Source organism: Syngnathus scovelli, chromosome 1 (assembly GCF_024217435.2).
Source record: "Syngnathus scovelli strain Florida chromosome 1, RoL_Ssco_1.2, whole genome shotgun sequence".
Classification (NCBI taxonomy): Eukaryota; Metazoa; Chordata; class Actinopteri; order Syngnathiformes; family Syngnathidae; genus Syngnathus; species Syngnathus scovelli.
Window position 1 is genome coordinate 14080986 of NC_090847.1, and position 19657 is coordinate 14100642.

At 38.0% G+C, this 19657-nt stretch overlaps 1 protein-coding gene across 5 annotated transcripts in view; it reads left to right on the forward strand.

The window, feature by feature from the left end:
* The window catches only part of mid2 (midline 2), an 89831-nt gene that overhangs the window by 60831 nt on the left and 9343 nt on the right, over positions 1-19657 (forward strand). For all 5 annotated transcript variants that reach the window (XM_049733781.2, XM_049733787.2, XM_049733772.2 and 2 more), the window contains 5 exons: positions 5527-5634; positions 10604-10752; positions 10996-11123; positions 11352-11495; positions 15817-15978. In XM_049733781.2, coding sequence (XP_049589738.1) covers positions 5527-5634; positions 10604-10752; positions 10996-11123; positions 11352-11495; positions 15817-15978 — 691 coding nt within the window. The remainder of the gene's footprint in view (positions 1-5526; positions 5635-10603; positions 10753-10995; positions 11124-11351; positions 11496-15816; positions 15979-19657) is intronic.

Sequence of the window (19657 nt, forward strand, 5' to 3'; positions counted from 1 at the left end):
GGCCTCGTCCTCAATGCTGAGCTGTTAAAAACTCAAAACAGTTTAATTTCAGTATTTATTGGTTTTTTAAATATAAAATCTGAGAAGATGTGCCTTGGTCCATGAAAACACTTGACCCTCAAATTCTTTTTCCCCATTGACATTAACAGAAATTCCATTAATCCATCCACAAAAACAACAACATAAAAAATGGTGACATGGATTTTAATAATTAAAATACATTGTACTTTGTACTGTATGGAAATATACATACACAAATAAAGTTACATTTTGTGCATCAGTTCAGGCTTTAATGCCTATTGATATTGTTTTACTTCCTCTGATGTGCACACCTTGTCCAGCAAGGGATTAATAGAATGCATACATGAATACACAAAGAAGGCAGTCTATTCTGAGCTCAGTAAAATGCAGTAGTTATTTGTTTTTACAGCTGAAGAAAAAAGAATGTGCCTCTGAGTATTGTACTGACTGTATAAATGAGTTGCTTCGCCGTTTGTTTCAAATAAAAAAAAAAATCAAATAAGTGTTATAATGTTACACCACAGATGCAAGTTGTTAGACCTTAAATTTTGCATCATTGTACATTGGTGTTAAGCCAAACGTTAGGTAAAACGTCAAACCCTTAACTTTTTGCTTGCAACTGAAGACAGAACTGAAAGGTCACATCTCAAGGGTCATACTTTGAAACACACACACACACATATACACACACAGAAATTATTTGTATGAAAACCCTTGTAGTACTGAAATAAACATTTTCCTGGATGAGATTTGACTGTTCTCCCTGAGAAGTTACAGGCTCTATTTTCTAAAAAGTCTCTTTGAGTATGTGTATGTTTCTCCTCAGCCAATCAATACTAATTGAATATGGCGTGATTCATTAAGTGCAGACAAACCCAACGGCATGGGGATATTGTCCGTTGTCTGCATGCAAATAGAGTATGCACATGCCTCAGACTAAACAAATAGAAACTAAAACCCTTTACTTTTTTTTCTAGAACATTGGGTTCTTTATAGATTTGGCTTTGCTGAAACAAAATCCACCTGTTCCTAAACTAAACCTAACACTTAATTCACAAAGTTGACTAAATATATAACCACATGACATTTATTATTATTACCGTAATTTTCGGACTAAAAGTCGTTCCGGAATATAGGTCGCATTAGCCATAAAATGCACAATAACGTGAAAAAAAACATATATAAGTCACTCCGGCGCATAAGTCGCATTTTGGGGGGAAATTTATTCGACAAAATCCAACACCAAGAACAGACATGAACAAGCAACAACAGGCTAAACGATAGGTATGCTAACGTGACATAAACACAAACGAAGAGCTGAGAACGGGCCTGACGTAACATTCAGAGTTATTTAAAAAACTATTACATAAATAACACGTTTATAAAACCATCTGTGTCACTCCAATTCATTAAATCCATCGATCGTCCTTTGTCAACAATGGGTGCGCGCCGCTGACGGTGCTTGCGCTTCAAAATATTCCACAGGCCCATATAAGGATATATAAATTAGATATCAAATAACTATTATATAAGCAATAATATTATCAAACCATCTGTGCACTCTAAATCATTAAATCCATCGATCAAATTCCTCCTCCTTTGTCAACAACGCCGCGCGTGCGCCCTGACGTCAGCCTCGTCGTTATTCCACAGATCTAGTATAGAACTATATTGTAGCGTTAACAAAGTACAAGGAAAGACGTGGGTTTGGTAAACGGCTCTTTATTTAACAAAACAAACTTCTAGGCGTGTGGCGGCGTGGACTTCCAGCCACGGAGGTGGAAGAGAGATCCATAGAATAGGACCGGGCGAGCGTAAAAGCCATGACCGAGCCCCATCCACCGTCCCCGGACAGCCACCCGGCCGAGCACCGGCCCCCGACTTCTATCCACGGAGGTGAAAGAAAGCTCCGTAGAGTAGGACCGGGCGTGCGTAAAAGCCATAATAGTTTTTGGCCTTCTGTGTCACTCCAAATCCTTAAATCCTTCAAACTCTTCGTCCTCCGTGTCACTTAGAAACAAAGCCGCAAATGATGCCGGTAGTACGTGGGGCCCTTCGTCATCTTCGTCATCCCGTGATCAATCTTTATCTTTTTTGTAAACAACCACCGCGCCACGCCGCGTTGCGCTGCTGACGTCACTCGAAATTCAAATTACAGTAATCCCTTGCTACATCGCGGTTCGTTTATCGTAGTTTTTTTTTTTTTTTTTTGGAAAAAAACACATATAAATCGCTCCTTATTATAAGTCGCCCCCCCCACACAAATGAAAAAAAACGTGATTTATAGGCCAAAAATTACGCTATTATTATTATTATTATTATTACGTTATTTTGAAAACCTGGTGTGCTTGAGAAAATCGAGGGCAGACTGAATCAATGCAAAAATATGAATCTACAAAAGTTCACTTAAATCTCTGATTTTAAAAATTGTTTCAAAATGTTGTTTACCCGTCTAATTCATTGCATATCTTTTACTACCTTCTCACATATGTTGTAAAGTTGGCGTTAGTTATAAGGTATATCTTTAATGTGTGACTTAGAGACTTACAGCTTAGAGTTTTGGTGCAAATCAGGATGAATGTGGTGTTTGTGAATATCTCCTGACGTTTTTTGCTGTTAGTCGCTGTAGTGGCTTATGGTACTGTGTTTTCCCCACCATTTTTGCTAATCCTCAAAGTTCCTTTCTAGTAGTATGCCCTTGTGAGATGGCTAGTTTAATTATTTATGTGAGGAATGTGAGGATAGTGTTGGTATTAATGTGAATAGAGACCAGTCACCTTCAAATGGGACCTGCCCAGTATCAGACCTGCAAAGAGAATAGGCACAAAAAGAGCAAATTATCATAGAAATGGTTGGAAAAATGAGCATGAGACAAAGGAAAGTGTCGAAAAAACAGATGTGAAACGGAAAGTGCAAGGTACGGTTTAATGGCGAGGTGAGGAGGGCAAAGAGAAGGAGGAAGGATTTTGCACAAAAAGATGTTGGTTGAGTGAGCGTGTGTAAAGAGATAAATCTGAGGAGCTTTGTGGGCGACCTCCTTGTTTGCATCAACCCCGATCAAACACTTATCCAATGTGTCAGCACACATAACAGCTTCCGTCCCATCCTTTGTTCTTCTTTTTCTTTTTTTTTTGGAGCGGGGGTGTGTTTATTTATTCATTTTTATGTGCCAGGCGTTTCAAACCTTGATGCATTGTTTCTGGTTCATTAATTGTTGATGAGCTTACATACACCACCCTTGTGTTGATGATACAGAAAGCCAAATAGGGAACTTTATGCTCATATATTCATGGAAGGGTCGGTGAGAAAATGTGTATTGTGCAAAGACATGTGAGACAATACACCAGGAGAGACTCCTTATGTCTTCTATTTTACTCTTTAAAACTCTGGGGCTTTTCCAGACAACTGTGGAGTGTGAACCCCAGACAACTTGCTACCCCAAATGACTATCATTGTGCATGACTTATTTGGAGTTAATTTAAAACAACCTTCTTTTTTTTTTTTGCATATTTAAAGTATGGCAGTGGATTTGATTTATCACTATATAAACATCCATTCAGATAAAACTTGAACCACAAAATGTCCCCTTTCTACTATGCAAATAGAGATTGGCTCTTGATATTAAAAAAAAATTGACCCTAGACGTTGACTGTAATTAAGTTTGTTTATTATATAATTGCAGGCCACCAAAGTTAATATTCTCACATATATGGTGACTCATTGTTGTCAGCATTTCCTCTATTTTGCTTGCTGGTGCTAAAGTGATACATTATCGAGTACAAGTCACATTGTCCAAGTTATTTTTTTTTTTTTTTTAAAGAACTGTACTTTTACATTTGTATTCTGCATCAATTCAACATAGTAGCCTGAATAATTCAAGTCCTTGAGACCACCACCAAGCCCCGTTATATCAAATTCATGTCGACACAGCCAACCGATAGAAAGGTTCAGCTCAGTTGCTGGAAAATGTTCAAACTTTGGGTTTCCCCTGAGAATGCAAAGTAAAGTTTTGACAACATAAACACGTTTGTAGTGCCGCCTGGAAAAACGTATTTGGGGATTTGTTTGGTGGTTAATTGGGCAGCATTTGTCTTGCAGCTGACACTCTGACAAATGTTCATGCTGAAGGCTCAATATGGGAATCGGCGCATCATTAAAATGCACATACAACTTGTTTTATTTATCTGTCGTCAACAGGCTTGTCTCAACAATTCAACAGAACAAAAGTTTACATTGAGACATCACACTATCAAACTTGACTCAATCATGCCATTGTCTCACTGCTGAATACTTCCTGTTGGCCATTAAAACAAAATATATAAATGAATGCATGTCTTTCCAACATTGTGCTGCAAATGAAACCAACCGCATGATGTCGCTGATTATAACCCGAGGTGAATTATATTCTTCATTAAATACTTTCCTATTCAGTGATTTCACTGATGTGCATCATCGGGATCATATTAGACTACATTGATTTGTACAGTGCTATTCCACAAACAACCTTGCTTCTTTTACGCATTTTATCAAACTGAGTCATGTTATATCTTGCCAAGGCTGTTATATTTTCATTTCTTCAAGGTTTCATCGCATGCGTTCTAATGAGCTTTGTTGAGTAATTAGGAAAACATGGTCATAAAAGTATGATTGCTACATGTCACACAGCCAGAATTTTATACAAATTTAGGGACAAAGTCTAAAGAGGATTATTCTTGCTTGTTGCTCATTAGTTGGCATGGGTATTATATATTCGGTATTTCCTTGCATTTTAACATTTTAAAATGAGTATTGACATATAAAAAAATTCCAAGCCACACTGAGACTAAAGTGTCTCATGTCAACACAAATTCTAAGCAATTAACATGCATTTGTTGACGGAGGTTTTTTCCAAGCAGGAGTACAAGCTGGTGTACCTTGAGATATTTTCTTGTCTTTATGTGAATGCAAATACTGTGCTGTTCCTTTAAGTATAGTCATTCCCTTGAAATGTTTTGACAAAATACATTTTAACTGACAAAATCTTTCAAATATCCACCTTGCATGGTGTGATGCTCTGTTTTTACATTTGACACACTTCGTTCATTGAACATTAGATCAAAGTTCTTAACATGAATACATTTATGGAAGGGAAAAATGTGGTCATGAGTAATTTATTATTCCGCCACTTCATAGTCAAAATGACTGACATGATTGTGCTCTGTAGTATAACAAAATGTGTCTTGTATAATTATATAACCTTAATTTTAAATTGCTATGTTTCTATTCATTGAAGTGTGCCTTCCATTTTTTGTGATACTTTGAATTTAATTCGTATCAGTTGTGATTTTTTTTATTTGCAATAACTCTTTTTAGCTTTAGTTGTTTATTTTGTTAACAACAACACGTAATGTCTCTGAGATGTTTCACTCCTTCACAAATATTGATGACTCCATAAGTCAAAGAACCATGATTTGATCCAGGATGGCGGTCAGTGAGTTTAAAAATGGTGTGACTCTTCTTCTCCAGGTAAACACTGCCATGCATGAAGCCAAGTTGGTGGAGGAGTGTGACGAGCTGGTGGAGATCATCCGCCAGAGGAAGCAAGTCATTGCTGTGAAAATCAAGGAGGCCAAGGTAAATAGATCTGCCGATCACTGCTGATACCGATCATATTGATTCATTGTATTTAATTTACAGCTACAAAAATGTTTATTTTCTTCTGTTGTTTCCATGTTAATCGATGGATTCAGATTAAAAGACATTTTAATAACTTGATTCTAAAAGAGGACATTATTTCAAAATGTCAGTGCAGAAAATGGGCAAGCAAAAATTGGTTTGTAATATATCAGAAAAATAGGCAAAACATTGATTTATTTAGACTGAACACAAAATTCAACAGTGCTTTCATGGAAAACTCAGAGAATATTTACTGTTAAGAGGTATCTAAGATTCTTTGTAATAACGAAGTGGAAACTTATCAAGGATGAGACCCCTTTTGATGTGTTTTGACTTATGCCTTTTGCACTGCCTGGCAGGGCTACGTCCGTCCGTGAAATATTTGCAAAGAGGTACCACGTAGTGAGAGAGCAGATGACGGAACCCATCTTCCATCACAGAGAAACTTTGGTCATTGAGTCCAATTCATTCATTTTGGGGGCTTTATTTGTTTAGCCTTCGAACTGTCACGCCCATACGGCCGGGTTTCGCCCGGTGTGTGCTGCGTAAACTGCTGTTTTGACTGTTGCCCTCCATCTGCCTTCTTGTCAATTCTCTCAAGTAGGCCTTGAAAACCCACAATCTTCTGGCAAATGTTCTACAAATGATGTATTAAATTGGTTGTTTGGAAGCTTTTAACTTGCTGGTGCTGAATGCAAACTTAACATCACTCACAAATCGCATAAAGGTTCCACACGGCAAGGATCATGATCGGTCGCTGACCAATCACAGCACCATTATTCAGGACACTTTCATTCTCGGAAGAAAACTTATTTAACAGGACATAGACAGGGAATAATGCTTGTCTGGGTCTGAGATAGTGGAAAAGGGTGGCACAGAATTACACACTTTAACTACTAAGTGATGTGTTAATTATTAAGAGGAATGAATTCCAGTAAGCACAGATGTTGACAAATGGATGAAGTCAAGCTAAGATGGAAAAGGACGGCAGTGGCAGGCGGGGCTAACCAGAGGGGGAAAGGCAATGATTCATATGTTTGGTAATTGCACTAAACAAGACAGTTTGCACATCAGTAGAGATGACTGATGACCTGCTTAGCTGAGGAGTGGAGGCAAGAATAAATACCTCTATCAAAAACTGTAAATCCTGTCTCATCACAGATATTCCTTTGTGCATTTTTTAAATTGAATGTAATTCCGAGGCCTGCAATCAATAACGCAACTCAATAACAGCATTGGATGTGATTCATGGGAATTTTAGTGAAATGGAAGTTGCAGCTTACCCATGAATGAAATTAACTTTAAAGGTGGGTGGACATGATTTAGAGTTTTAGTTTCGACAAATGACACTATCTAGACACTACATACAAGAGCTGTCATCTAAATAGTTTTCTGGTTTTCAAATTCAGCAGTATATTTTATTTACTATATATTTTATATTGTATCACTAACACCTCCCACTATGACATAGGTACGTATTATAAGGTACGTACTTGATTGCTAGCAACTTTTCATCTAATGTGTTGAAAATGTAGTGTCACCCAAAACATTTCATGTCTGTTTTTCTCTCTTCAGCACTGTCAAGTTTAGGCCATGAAAGTTCACGAGTAATTGCGAAAGAGTCCGATTATAAAATTCCTGACAGCACAGGGACCGTGAGCAAAACATATTTTGTAATTGTGTCAAGCTTCAAAAATAGAAGCTGCTGTCATCTGTGTTGATCTGTGCAAGAGAATAACAGGATTATGCAAGCATTGATCACAGCGGGTATGGCAGAACAAGTCACTCTCATTCTCTGTCAGTTCCTCTTAAGAACGCTGTTACTCTCGAAGGAGAGGTTTCATCTCTGTTCCCATGTCCTGATGTGTTTGCCTTAATGGAATGTTCTTAGTCCACCTCCCCTATCTATATTTTCATTGTAATGTTGAAAACGTGGTTGGATTCTAAAATATCCCCCAAAAAACAAATATTTTTTTTTATTGTGGTGATACAAGAGGACGTACAATTTGCACTCAAGCTGTGAATTTTTTTTTTTTTTGCTTTGATGCACAGGTAGAAGCAGAGGGAAAACAAATTCACACAGGCACCAAAATAGTTTGGGGTTTATTTGTCGAAAAATGGGTCAGAGAAGTTTGGAGCTGATGCCTCACAACTCTGTCTAGTTTCAGTTTCGCTCTGCTAACGTTTTGAACGTTTTGATGCTCTTCTCCCCATGAGCCAAACTGTAAAACTTTCCTATGAAAGAGTTTCAATGCGTCGTCATAAAATGAGACGAGACTGACTTTTTGTTTCTTATTGAATGAGGCTAAATATTACATTGTGTGGGAACGTCACATTAACAATTGTCATAATTAATTAAACCATTCTCCAATTATCTCTTCAGTTAGTCATCTGCATCTCTGCCTTCCATCCAATCTTTTGAAGAAACAAAATTGACTTTTTAAGTGTTGTTCTTTTAATAAGACTAAGGTGGAACGCCATTGTCTTCCGTTTTCTGCTCTTGCACACAAAAAGAATGTATGACTAGGTTCACCCTTTATAGGCAATTTGGATTATTTGTTAAATCTTTTTATGTCATTCACATTGCGAAAACAAATGTGACATTAAATGAAAGGAATGCCTTTGTAATTAGCACGCATGCTCACAAGACATGATGCCACGTGACGCAGTGTTTATTGCAGTAAATGTGGGCCTCCGTGTTGGTCTCAATCCTAACACACCCACAAGTATTTTGTACTTGAACTGACCTTTCCCGGGCATACTATGTTTATCAGTTCTAAAGCATCTTCAGTTTGCCGCTGACTGTATTCTGCTCCTTCTTCCGCCGTTGCTTTTTCTGCCTGATTCAATTCTAATGCATTTGTGGCACCCTCAAGGATTTTGTGCTTGAACTGACCTTTCCCAGGCATATGTTTATCAGTTCTAAAGCATCTTAAGTTTGCTGCTGACTGTATTCTGCTCCTTCTTCCGCCTTATATTTTTCTGCCTGATTCACACACGCACCTAGACTGTTAGTTGAACAATGCCCACGTCACTGGCAACAATGAGTATATCTTTTAGATTCGCTACGCAAATTAATTTTTCATTTAAATTCTAACATATTTTTCTAATGGCTAACATTCAATAGAATTCATGTCTTATGGAAACTGCACTTTCTGAAAATTAAAGGCTCCCTCAGACTTCAACCAGCCCATATGATGAGTGTTTCAGAAGTCTAGTAGGGAGAATTAGCATACTGTGAAAATGGAGAACAAAATCAAAAGTACATTTAAGTGAAAATGAATACAAATATAAAAAAATATATTTGAAATAAAAGAATTAAAACATATAGAAATTGATATTCAATTCGATGTATTTATTTTGCATTTCTTTCCAAATTTATTTTGCGACTCATTTTAAATTTTTACATTTCTCTTTATTTTTGTATTGATCTTTAATTTTATTTTATTAGATAGTTTGTTCATTTTATTTCCATATATATTTTAATTAAAATGTTCAATTATATTTTATATTATTTTTTCATTTCACTTTTATTTGTTTATTTAGGCAGTTTTGGTCCTGCAATGCAGAAGGAAATGTAATTCAGATTAGGGGGCGACCGCTATCAAAAATGTGTCATGGATTGAACTATGAGGCTATTAGTTTATCGAAATCCACTTAGCATTTCTGCTTGCCAGAAGGAAGTAGTGATGGGCATGACAGTTCTTTTACCTGAATCATTAGAATAAGTTTATTAAAAACACCACCGATTCACAGACCGGTCATCCCCACCATGGGAGTAAAAAACAAAAAAAAACTCCAGATGAAGACATGGGTGTCTTTTGGGTTTCAAATATGTATTCATTTATTTCAGTCTTGAAACTTTTCGGATGCATCTCATATGACAAATTGTCCTATCTAACAATGCTGTTGCAGCGTCAGGTTTGCGTGTGGCCAACAAGCTTCATGGATGGAGTTTATAGTGACAGCAGATTATGAAGCTCAACGTGGAAGAGCAGATAAAATAGCCAGTTGACAACTCCATTAGGTTGCCAGATCAGAGCAGCTTCTAAGAAGGAGCAGGCTTTCCAGCAACAGACAGAAGTGCACATTAGGTAACGCTTTGATTCTCATAGAACGTTTGATGACAAGCTCTTAACCAATTCCCTCGCCGTAAGATTTTTTTCCCCCAGAGTGCCTGTTTGCATAATTCAAGTCTCACAAGCAAATGAAAATTGAAATAAGTATATTGTTGAGGTCATTGAAAGGTTTATCTGCAAACGCTAGCTTTATAAAACTATGCTATGTTTGACAATAACTGTAGCAAGGCACAGAACATCGCTTTGGCTGAATAGTTTCTCGATAATAGAAAACAAACTAATGCTGAACTTCAATGTTAGCTTTTTTCGTAACACATTCTAGAGGTCAGCACAAGAATGAGGAGCCAAGTAGTTCACCTCACCTCACACCCATAAACTAGACCTCTGTCCACTAGCTGCATTCTTTCTCCTTTCCTGCCTTACCAGTCTGTGCATCCTCAAATAATCTTTGTCTCTAACAATAGCACAGAGCTCACTTGTTTTTGGAGCTTATTTTTCTCAACAAACATCACCAACTTTCATCAATATAGTGCAGTCGTCATAATAATTTTTCTGTCTGCAACATTTCGGTTTTAAACCGAATATTAATGTATTTTTAGTCTTTTTTTTAAAATGCAACTCTCACCCTGACAAAAGTTTCATGCAAACACATTGGACCTCATGAGTCTGTTATGGAAGTGCAGAATATTATTCCAAAATGTCAGAAAAATAAACAAGTAAAAAGGGGCAACAAAGACAAACAAAATGAACTAGGTGGTCTTTGGAAATGGTGATGATTGATGAACCATAATGTTTTGATGAATAGAAAACATTAAGGAGGATTAAGAACATCTCAATTTGTTTTCCAGGTGATGAAGCTGCGTAAATTGGCCCAGCAGATTGCCAACTGTCGTCAGTGTCTGGAGCGCTCCAGTGCCCTCATCACACAGGCAGAGCAGAGCCTGAAAGAAAACGACCACGCCCGCTTCCTTCAGACCGCCCGAAATGTCGCTGAAAGGTGAGTGATGGAAACAGATACGTAATTTGCATCTTCTTTGAAAAACTCATCTCTTTTCACATTTGATTTGACTGAAACTCACTGAATACTCACGTGCTTATGGTGGTGACAGGGCCCCTCATTTGGTTTTAGATTGGAATGTAAGTAGTACTTTTTATGGAGAGGTAGACCTATAAAAACTGTTGGTTGGTTCTTTCAACATTTCAGATTTTTCAATAATTGTCTCTCCTAAATACATGCCAGAGTTGCCATGGCGACAGCCTCCTCCCAGGTCCTCATCCCTGATGTCAATCTAAATGAAGCTTTTGACAACTTTGCCCTGGACTTTTCTCGAGAGAAGAAGATTCTGGAAGGCCTTGATTACCTAACAGGTGCATTGTGCAACAAACTATCAACACAGACACATTATAAATATCCTATATAAATATAGGCGCTTTTTACAGTTGCTCTTTCAGTAGTTTTGCTTGGCTGTTTTGATGCATTGCCATATGCCATATTCAAAAGGAAAAGAATGAATGAATAAAAAAACACATTTCATAGTCTTACTGTCATGCTTGTGTATTTATATACTTTTCTACTGCTACTACTGTCCCATGCAGCACCCAGCCCGCCATCCATCCGAGACGAGTTGTGCACAGCGTCACACGACACCATCACTGTTCACTGGACATCTGAGGACGAGTTCAGCGTCACATCTTATGAGCTGCAGTACACCATATACACTGGCCAGACTAATTTCATCAGTGAGTCATGTGACACACGTGCACACACACACAAAGTACTTTCATTGGAATGTCAATCAAATGTGTTTAAGAGGGATTGTTAATGTGCAGATCAAACCACAGCATGAAAATATAAGAAAGTGGAACATCTCAATTCTCTATGTATATATAGCTGGGTGTTTTTTGCAACATGTTCAATATTTTATTCTATTCTATTTTAGGCTAACCTAGATGTTCCCCCTTTCTATTGTCAATGTTTCAAGCGAAACAGAGCTGATCTGCGCTGAGTCCTGCGAATTGTTAAAGTGGACCAATGTGAGCAACCACAGTGAGGCTTTAAATGGATACACCAGTTCTTTTCGGCCATTATGAAATATTTGTCCAACCATGAATAATTACTCCCTGTATGTTACTGATATTAGATAAAGCTTTAAAATTGCATAAAATACCAACAACTCTAGTGAAAATAATGTCTCTACTTGTGTATAGAAGGGATTTAAAGAACTAAACCCCAAATTATTTCAGTCAAAACATGGGACTATGATTAATAGTGCAGTTGAGCAATAAGAATTGGACAGGATAATCAATCAAATCTATTAACGCTCTTAAATGTTTGAACATTCTGAGAAGTGTTTGAAACCATGCGTGTTAGGGTGATTGAGCACTCCAAATTGCCCCTAGGTGTGAGTCTGAGTGCAGATTGTTGTTCGTCTCTTTGTGATCTGCGATTGGCTGGCAACCGGTTCAGGGTGTCCCCCACCAACTGCACGATGATGGCCGGGATAGGCTCCAGCACGCCCGCGACCCCCATGGGGACAAGCGCTACAGAAAATGGATGGATGGATGAATTTATGATCTTAGGTTGCCAAGTCATCGGCTGGGATGCTAATCCAGTGTACCAATGGAATTACTTTGAAGTTAAGGGGCTTAGAAACTATATGCATATAATATTACTTAAGTTACATTTTTTTTTCTTCATAAAGATTGCAGCAAATTATTGCTCCCTTGATAAATAAAAGTATATTTAACTCACTGTGGAGGAAGAAACAGAAGGAATGCGAGAATCGGAGTGGATAATGGTTGTAATAGAGGTAATATACCTCTTACCGAGGATGACATGATTATTTTACATAATTACGCACACTGCACCTCTCGGCTTTAATCTGCCTCTTTTACCCCTTCATCCTCTCGTCGCTTTCCTCATGAGCAGCCCTGACTTTTCTGCATCCAACCATAAAAGGGGAGTGCCCTGGCCTGTTTGAAACATCAGGTTACATTTCAACTCTGACTCAGACATTCAGCCTCGTGCTGCCATTCAGTCCTGAGAGAGTCACAGCAGACATTAAGAAAGACAGAACCCATTAGGCCTAGCATGCCACTTAGGTTTCTACCATTGCAACTTAGGTTTCTACCATTGCAAACATTCAAAGTGGCTAAACGCTTCCATTTGAGTACCAACTGATCTCTCCCCTGGCATCATCCTCAGTCCTCCTGGGGGCAACAAGAAGTGGAAAGAGTGGCCTTGCAAGAACTGTCTGTGCTGATTCATATGAGCACAGCACAGGAAAAAAAACAGGCAAGCGAAAAAGTATTGTGCAGAATGAAAGCAAAATTACAAACTAAGCAGACAAAAGAGGTCTTGCACTATGAATATATACATACAGTAACATCTACCTTTACAAGCTTCAAGGAAAACAGGCAGTCAGTCAAGTTTGATTTTATGATACTGACTCAATGCTTAGTCAAAAACAACAACTAGCCAAACACAGCAAAAGAGAATCTTTGATGGAAGTGATTAAAATTGAATCCAGTTGCTTATTAATTGATGAAGTTCTAAAATTGCAAATGACCCACATTTGAACCTTGTTTATTTTTGGTCCTCCTTAGGCTACTTATAAAATTCTCTTACCAGTCTGCATGATCCTTCTGTGGCATCCATACCACAGCCACCAATTTATATACCATGAGTAGCCTAATATTACATATTTGGTTTATTTAAAAGAAAAGAACATCCTACATTTTAACATGGTTATAAGCTAACCTAATACATTATGAGAGAAACCTCATCTAATTGCACAAAACAGAGAAATTTCAGAAATAAATCTCTACTCCTGCCATCAGTTGCCACCTTTGTAACGCATGATGCCATCATCTTCAAACTGAAACTCCACCTTGATATGTTTGTGCTCTTTGCATTTACAAACTCTACCACCCACTTACACAAATATATATACATACTGTGTTGAATTCAACTCGAGCCACATTATTTTGACTTCAGCCCTAGATTTCATAACATTCAAAACCAACAATACTTGCTCTTACAAAATACAGCAAACCTTACGTTTTATGAATTATTGTAATGTTTTTGTGACCAAGATGCAGAACAACCAATGCTTCAACCTTGGCTAATGTTCAATGTCAAGTTTGCTGTTTTTTCACTGAACAAAAATTGCGTTTTTCAGGGGTGACAATCATGAGCAAACATGCCTACGGTTGCCCACCCATAAACAATCTCACCTTGAACTAAGCATTCCATCGTCGAAGAAGAGTCGTGATGGTCTCCTAGGGTAGCTAACATATGTTATGCTCATATCATCTGTCGAGGACGCATTCATTTTCTTTCCAGCCGCCCAGTTTCCTGTTGCTACAACCTTACTTTGAAGCCGCAGTGTTTTACAACGCTGTAAAGCTGATGACAGCGGGCATTTTCCTCACATTTTCTCTTTGAAAACATACCATTGTATAACCCTTTTTTAATACCATATTAAAATAATATATATGAGGGAAAACTGTGTCAGTGGTTAACATTAAAACTATTTACTCAATCACAATTTCTTCATCGTAGTCACTTCAAAATAACTCTCCATTCGAGAGTTCCCTCGCCTCATCCATTCTTAAAAGCAGCTCACATTTAATGGCCTTATTTGCGTCCTGTGAAGTATTTATATTTACAAGAAGTCTCTCTGCTATTACTTATGTATGTATGTTGTTGCCACCCCGCTCAATAATTCATGAAGTCCCAGAAGGTTTGAAGTCAAGATTGTTCCCAGAGCTCCGGATTGCCACCACAGGGAAAGATTTAAGGAACAGAGAGATGAGAAGGAATTATTGTAGTTTCGTCTCTGCTACAAAACCTGAACCCATGGCGATTCAACAAAATGCTCTGTTTTATTTGGCGTTTGAATGTGTTGATTATTGGCAGTTGATGTAAATCCAAAGAGAAGTGTTGTGAAAAGTGCTCTTTTGCCAAGCTGGCTGATAGCATGCTTCACTGACATTGTCCTCTTACGTGTGTACAGCAACAACTCGAGAAAATTATCAAAATGTACTATTCTATCAATTAGAGACTTTGTTTTGCTTTGGTGCTTACTTTATTTAGGATCTAAGAATGTCTTAGATAACGCTGGGGTTCTATTTGGAGTTTACATTTTCTCTCTGTGCTCATGTGGCCACTACACTTCCTTCCACATATCAACTTGTATTGTAGGTTAGCAAAGACCCTAAATTGTCCACAAATGTGAACTTGGGATGAGCTACCGCCTCTTAGCCAAGGTCAAATGGCATAGGCTCCATCTCCTTAGGACAACATGGCTGGATGGATGGGCTAACATCCTATATAAATAAAGGCTTGTGTTTCTCCTGATCAATTTGTTTCTTTGGACCAGAACGCAGATATTTGTCCACATTGGAGAGAATTGAAAACCAAATTGTCCTGTAAATTAGACTTGGGAAGCCTGTAACAATAGTCAGCAATACACAAGCATGTCTATTTCTTTTCAAATTAATAGTTTTAATTACAGTATTGAGAGACAAAAAAAATCAGAAAAGCATAAGCATCCTAGTGGTGAAAAGTGAATTACTATCGGCACATGGCATCGATTCAACTACGGTAGAGATCATGTGAGCTTGACCTGTCTTTCCAGACATTTGAACATGACAAGCTTCCACATTTTTTCACCCCTGGGCTTGTAGTGCACTCTGCACATATCCCCCCTGTCGTATCTCTGTCTCCTGTTGTTAAAGCATTCAAGATTCACGATAATGAGCGTAACAAAGTCAACCCTGGCCAGGGGCGCATGGCATATTAAACCTGACGGAAAGGTAACGAGACGGATCACTACGTGCACATAAATGTTGCATAACGCCTGAGGCCGTGGACTCGCCAAGCTTTTGCACGGTTTGATGACTCGGTGTGCTTTGAGGGGAAAGATAACACGGCTCTGTTTAAAAGTTGGGGGAGAATGTTGTGTTGTTCCCAGTTGAAAATCAAAGAGAACTGCTGTGCTTAACCTTCCTTGTTAGCATAACACTGTCGCTTAGAGAGTTTTTGCGTGTGTTCCAGGTTTGTACAACTCTGCTGACAGCTGGATGATTGTGCCCAACATCAAGCAGAATCACTACACAGTGCACGGCCTGCAGAGCGGCACGCGCTACGTCTTCTTCGTCAAGGCTATCAACCAGGCAGGAAGCCGCAACAGCGAGCCGGCCCGTCTCAAAACCAACAGTAAGTCACGTGGCGCTTGTCTGCAGATTCTCGTTGAATATTTACAAGCCTTATTAGTTTTGGTTTTGATGGCTCGAGCGTTGTACAAGTCCTTTAGTTTGTATTTTGCAAAGCCCACAGTTTTTTTTATGAATGCATTGTTCTCCCTCTCACTAATGGATGGTGGTACTAATAAAAGTTATCTTAATATTATACGTGATTTTCTCTCAATGAGCTTACCTTTGATCCCAATATTTCGGAAACACCAGAATTTCTGGTCTGTAAGGCACTGCTTTTTTTACAAGCTTTGAATAATGCGGTCAATTTGTGGATTTTTAAGGCGTAATGACGCCACTACTACTTTAAGTACTACTTCTAGTTCTACCACTCAGCCCTTGTTTCACACCTAAGCGCGTTTACAAGAATGAAGGAGTGTCCCAATTCTCAGAGGGCTTCAGATCACAAAAGGAAGCGGCGACAGCTCCGAAAAATAGCAACAAGCGATCAATGGGCGGCCTGATGTGAGACAAAGCCTTTTGACATCACAAAAAACGAAGAAAAAATAGTCAACATAATTTCCCATTTTTACCAAGTGTGTCCAAGGTAAGAGTGTAGTGAAATGGTGATGTTGCAAGACTTGGTTTGGAAAATGCTTCTTTCCGTCAGTTCCGTCAGGAGAAGCCTTTTATACAAATCACAACATATTGGGTGTTTTTTTTACAACCATTCCTTTGTTCCTTCCCCCATCACAATTCACAACTCGCACGCCATCATCTTTCTTTGTGAGCACTGAAAATGACTGGTGAAACTGTCTCACAAGGTAAACTTCTCTGTACTCAAAGAAAATACGTCAAAGATAAGCAGAAGATAAATGCCAATTACAGAAAGAATTCAAGCTGTGGTATGTAACCTTTTTATTGTGAGGGAAAAAAAAGGTTTTCACCAAACCCACTATGAGAGATGACAGTGCTGACAATGCCTTTAATTTCTTCTTTTTGCTGTATTTGCCAGTATTTTAGAGTGCCCCCTTGTCTTGCATGTCTAAAAAAAAAAAAAAAAAAAGCCTATGTAAACATAGTTTGTGTTTCTGTAATAGAAACTATTCATACAAGAATTACAGTCATTGCAAAAACAATCATCAACACGAAAATATTAATTAGCCCTAATGAACTCAACATCTTTCTTGGGACCCTTTAGCTTCCCAACAAGGTGCAAGGCCTGTTGTAAAACACACAAAGCACCAACGCAGCAGTGATTGGGAATGACTCACTGCATTTGACTGCCTAGGATGTTTGTCTGATATCATCATCACCATGGAGGCAACAGAAGTTATATAAATCAGTGGAAGTATTTAATTGTTTGAATTTTACTTTTACTCTCGGACTTCTCCAACAGACGCATTTCATTTTGACACCAGCATTAACCCATTGTTATATAAACACAACTCGTACATACAATAAAAGGGTGTCATAGAAAATTGCATAAACTTTTTAACAGTAACATTTAGCAACAGAACATTTGGCATTCTCATCAATATTTATAAATGGCTAAAGTAAGTAATCTAAGGTCACCATGGTAATGAACACAACACCACTGTTCTTTCTATCCCAAGGCAATGCACTCTGTAGTGTTGAGGGATGTAGAGTTAGAAACTTGAGCCATGTAGCTGATTCGAGATGTTAAATTGCAAAAGTAGTTCAGTGAAGCTTAAATAGAGTGGATATGATGACTCCTCTGAGCGCCTGTCAGCAGCCGAGCCGCCGCATTGAGGATTAACCGTAATCTGAACACACTGCTGAGTAAAACAACATGAAATGCTAAAAAAAAAAGTTGCGCTTGAAGCCACTTCAAAGTTTGTCAGACTAAACTTTGAAAACCAAAATAACCAACTTTTTAATTGCAGTGCATATCTAAGACCAAAATCCTTTTATTCCACTGGTTGAGCTCTGGTATGAATATTTAACATATAAAATAATGTTTTATATGCATTGTGTTTTGTTTGCATTGCTTAAAGTACTTTAGGACTCTGTTGCCAATGCTGCTGAGGCGTGCCACAGTGCTAATCTGTTTACATCACCTACCTTTCACTAATAAACGTCTGCAAATGCAAAGACACACCTTATGGTGTAACAAGTACTGGCTACTGGTGCGTGTTACCACTCACATTGTCTCTGACGAGCAAAGCCGAACAAATATATCGCCGCTTCCACACGCAACTGACTGTGTCGCAACCCTTTGCTTCCAGCCAGTCACAATGTCATGCCCATGCAAAAGGGTCTTGAAGTGAGCCGCCTGAAAAACAAATATTCAAATGAGCGCAAGGGTAATAAATGTTTAAGACGCCTAAATTATGATGGACATATGTATAACGCTGAATTAATTTAGGGCTATGTCTGTGTATCATTTGTATGGAGACAAGTCTCAGACTACATGTCCTGACCTACCCAAAACAAATGAATGAAAAGAATTTTAAGTTTGGGCTGACCTGACCTGAGGTAGGCTAACACTAATGGAGTACACTAATGGTTATATAAGGTACACAGTTTATTTAGACATTTAAATTATAATTTTTTACATCACACAATTTTTACAATTTATACAGTCAAATTGAAATGATGATATCAGAGACATATTTATCCAGACACTAAGTGGTGAATTAAAATCAGGCAAATTAAACATAAAACCCCCTTTCTCTGTGAGATTTAATTTTAAAACCATTAATAAAATCAGTTAATTTAATTTTTAAATTTTAGTCTCCTCACAGGATGGATGGATAAAGTATCTGCCAATATGTGTTGTGATAGACCCATAAAGATTTCAATAGGTTAGTTTAAATGTCTTGCATCCTAAAAAAACATTTTAGTCATTTCACAGCAGGGAGATTCACTATGCTTCGCGATGTAAAAGAAAAACAAGTATTCAAATGTTTTATTCAACCTGCAAATGTTTCTGATTAGCCTTTTAGCAGTAACTGGCCTTTTAGCAGTTATTGATAAATGTCAAATCAATATGTTGCTTCATTATTTCCTATCCTGAATGCTTGAGTCAAAGGTGGTTCCAATTGCACTTAGCGGATCAAAGGTCATTACAGGAAAAAATACAATTCTGCTTTTATTTCAGGCCCCTTCTGCCTCACCCTTGTGCGAGATAATGCTGTCTGTCAAATTCTGTTTAATCCTCACTTTGAAAATATTCTTTCAAACACCCCTTCCCTATGTCTTTGTTTGTGGATTAGAGCACCGATGTGATGTGGGCATGACATGCAATCGGGGAACATTTATTAAATTAACAATTAAATTTGTGCTATCGTCTACTTTCTTGCAATGAAGTTGCATCACAATCTGGCTACAATAAGAAATGTACTATAGTAATTGAAGCAAAAGTGGCATACCTGTAGACAGTACCAGAGTATTAAGATGCATATCTCACCATACCCTTTTTAGCATGACAAAACTGGTTCAAACATGTTTGTTTGAATGAGTTGGATGTGTAAGAACCTGACCAGACTAGATACCTCATACTCATAGTATGCTTTCAGCATCACACTTCAGTTTATTTTTCCAAATGCCTTTAGAAAAACCTGCAACAGACGCCACCACTGTGGCATAATAAAACAACCCTGGTAATAAAGGCTTCCTTTATTAGCGTTATAATGTTAGTGTTTATTAAAATGGACCCATAGATTTGATTTACTTTTCGG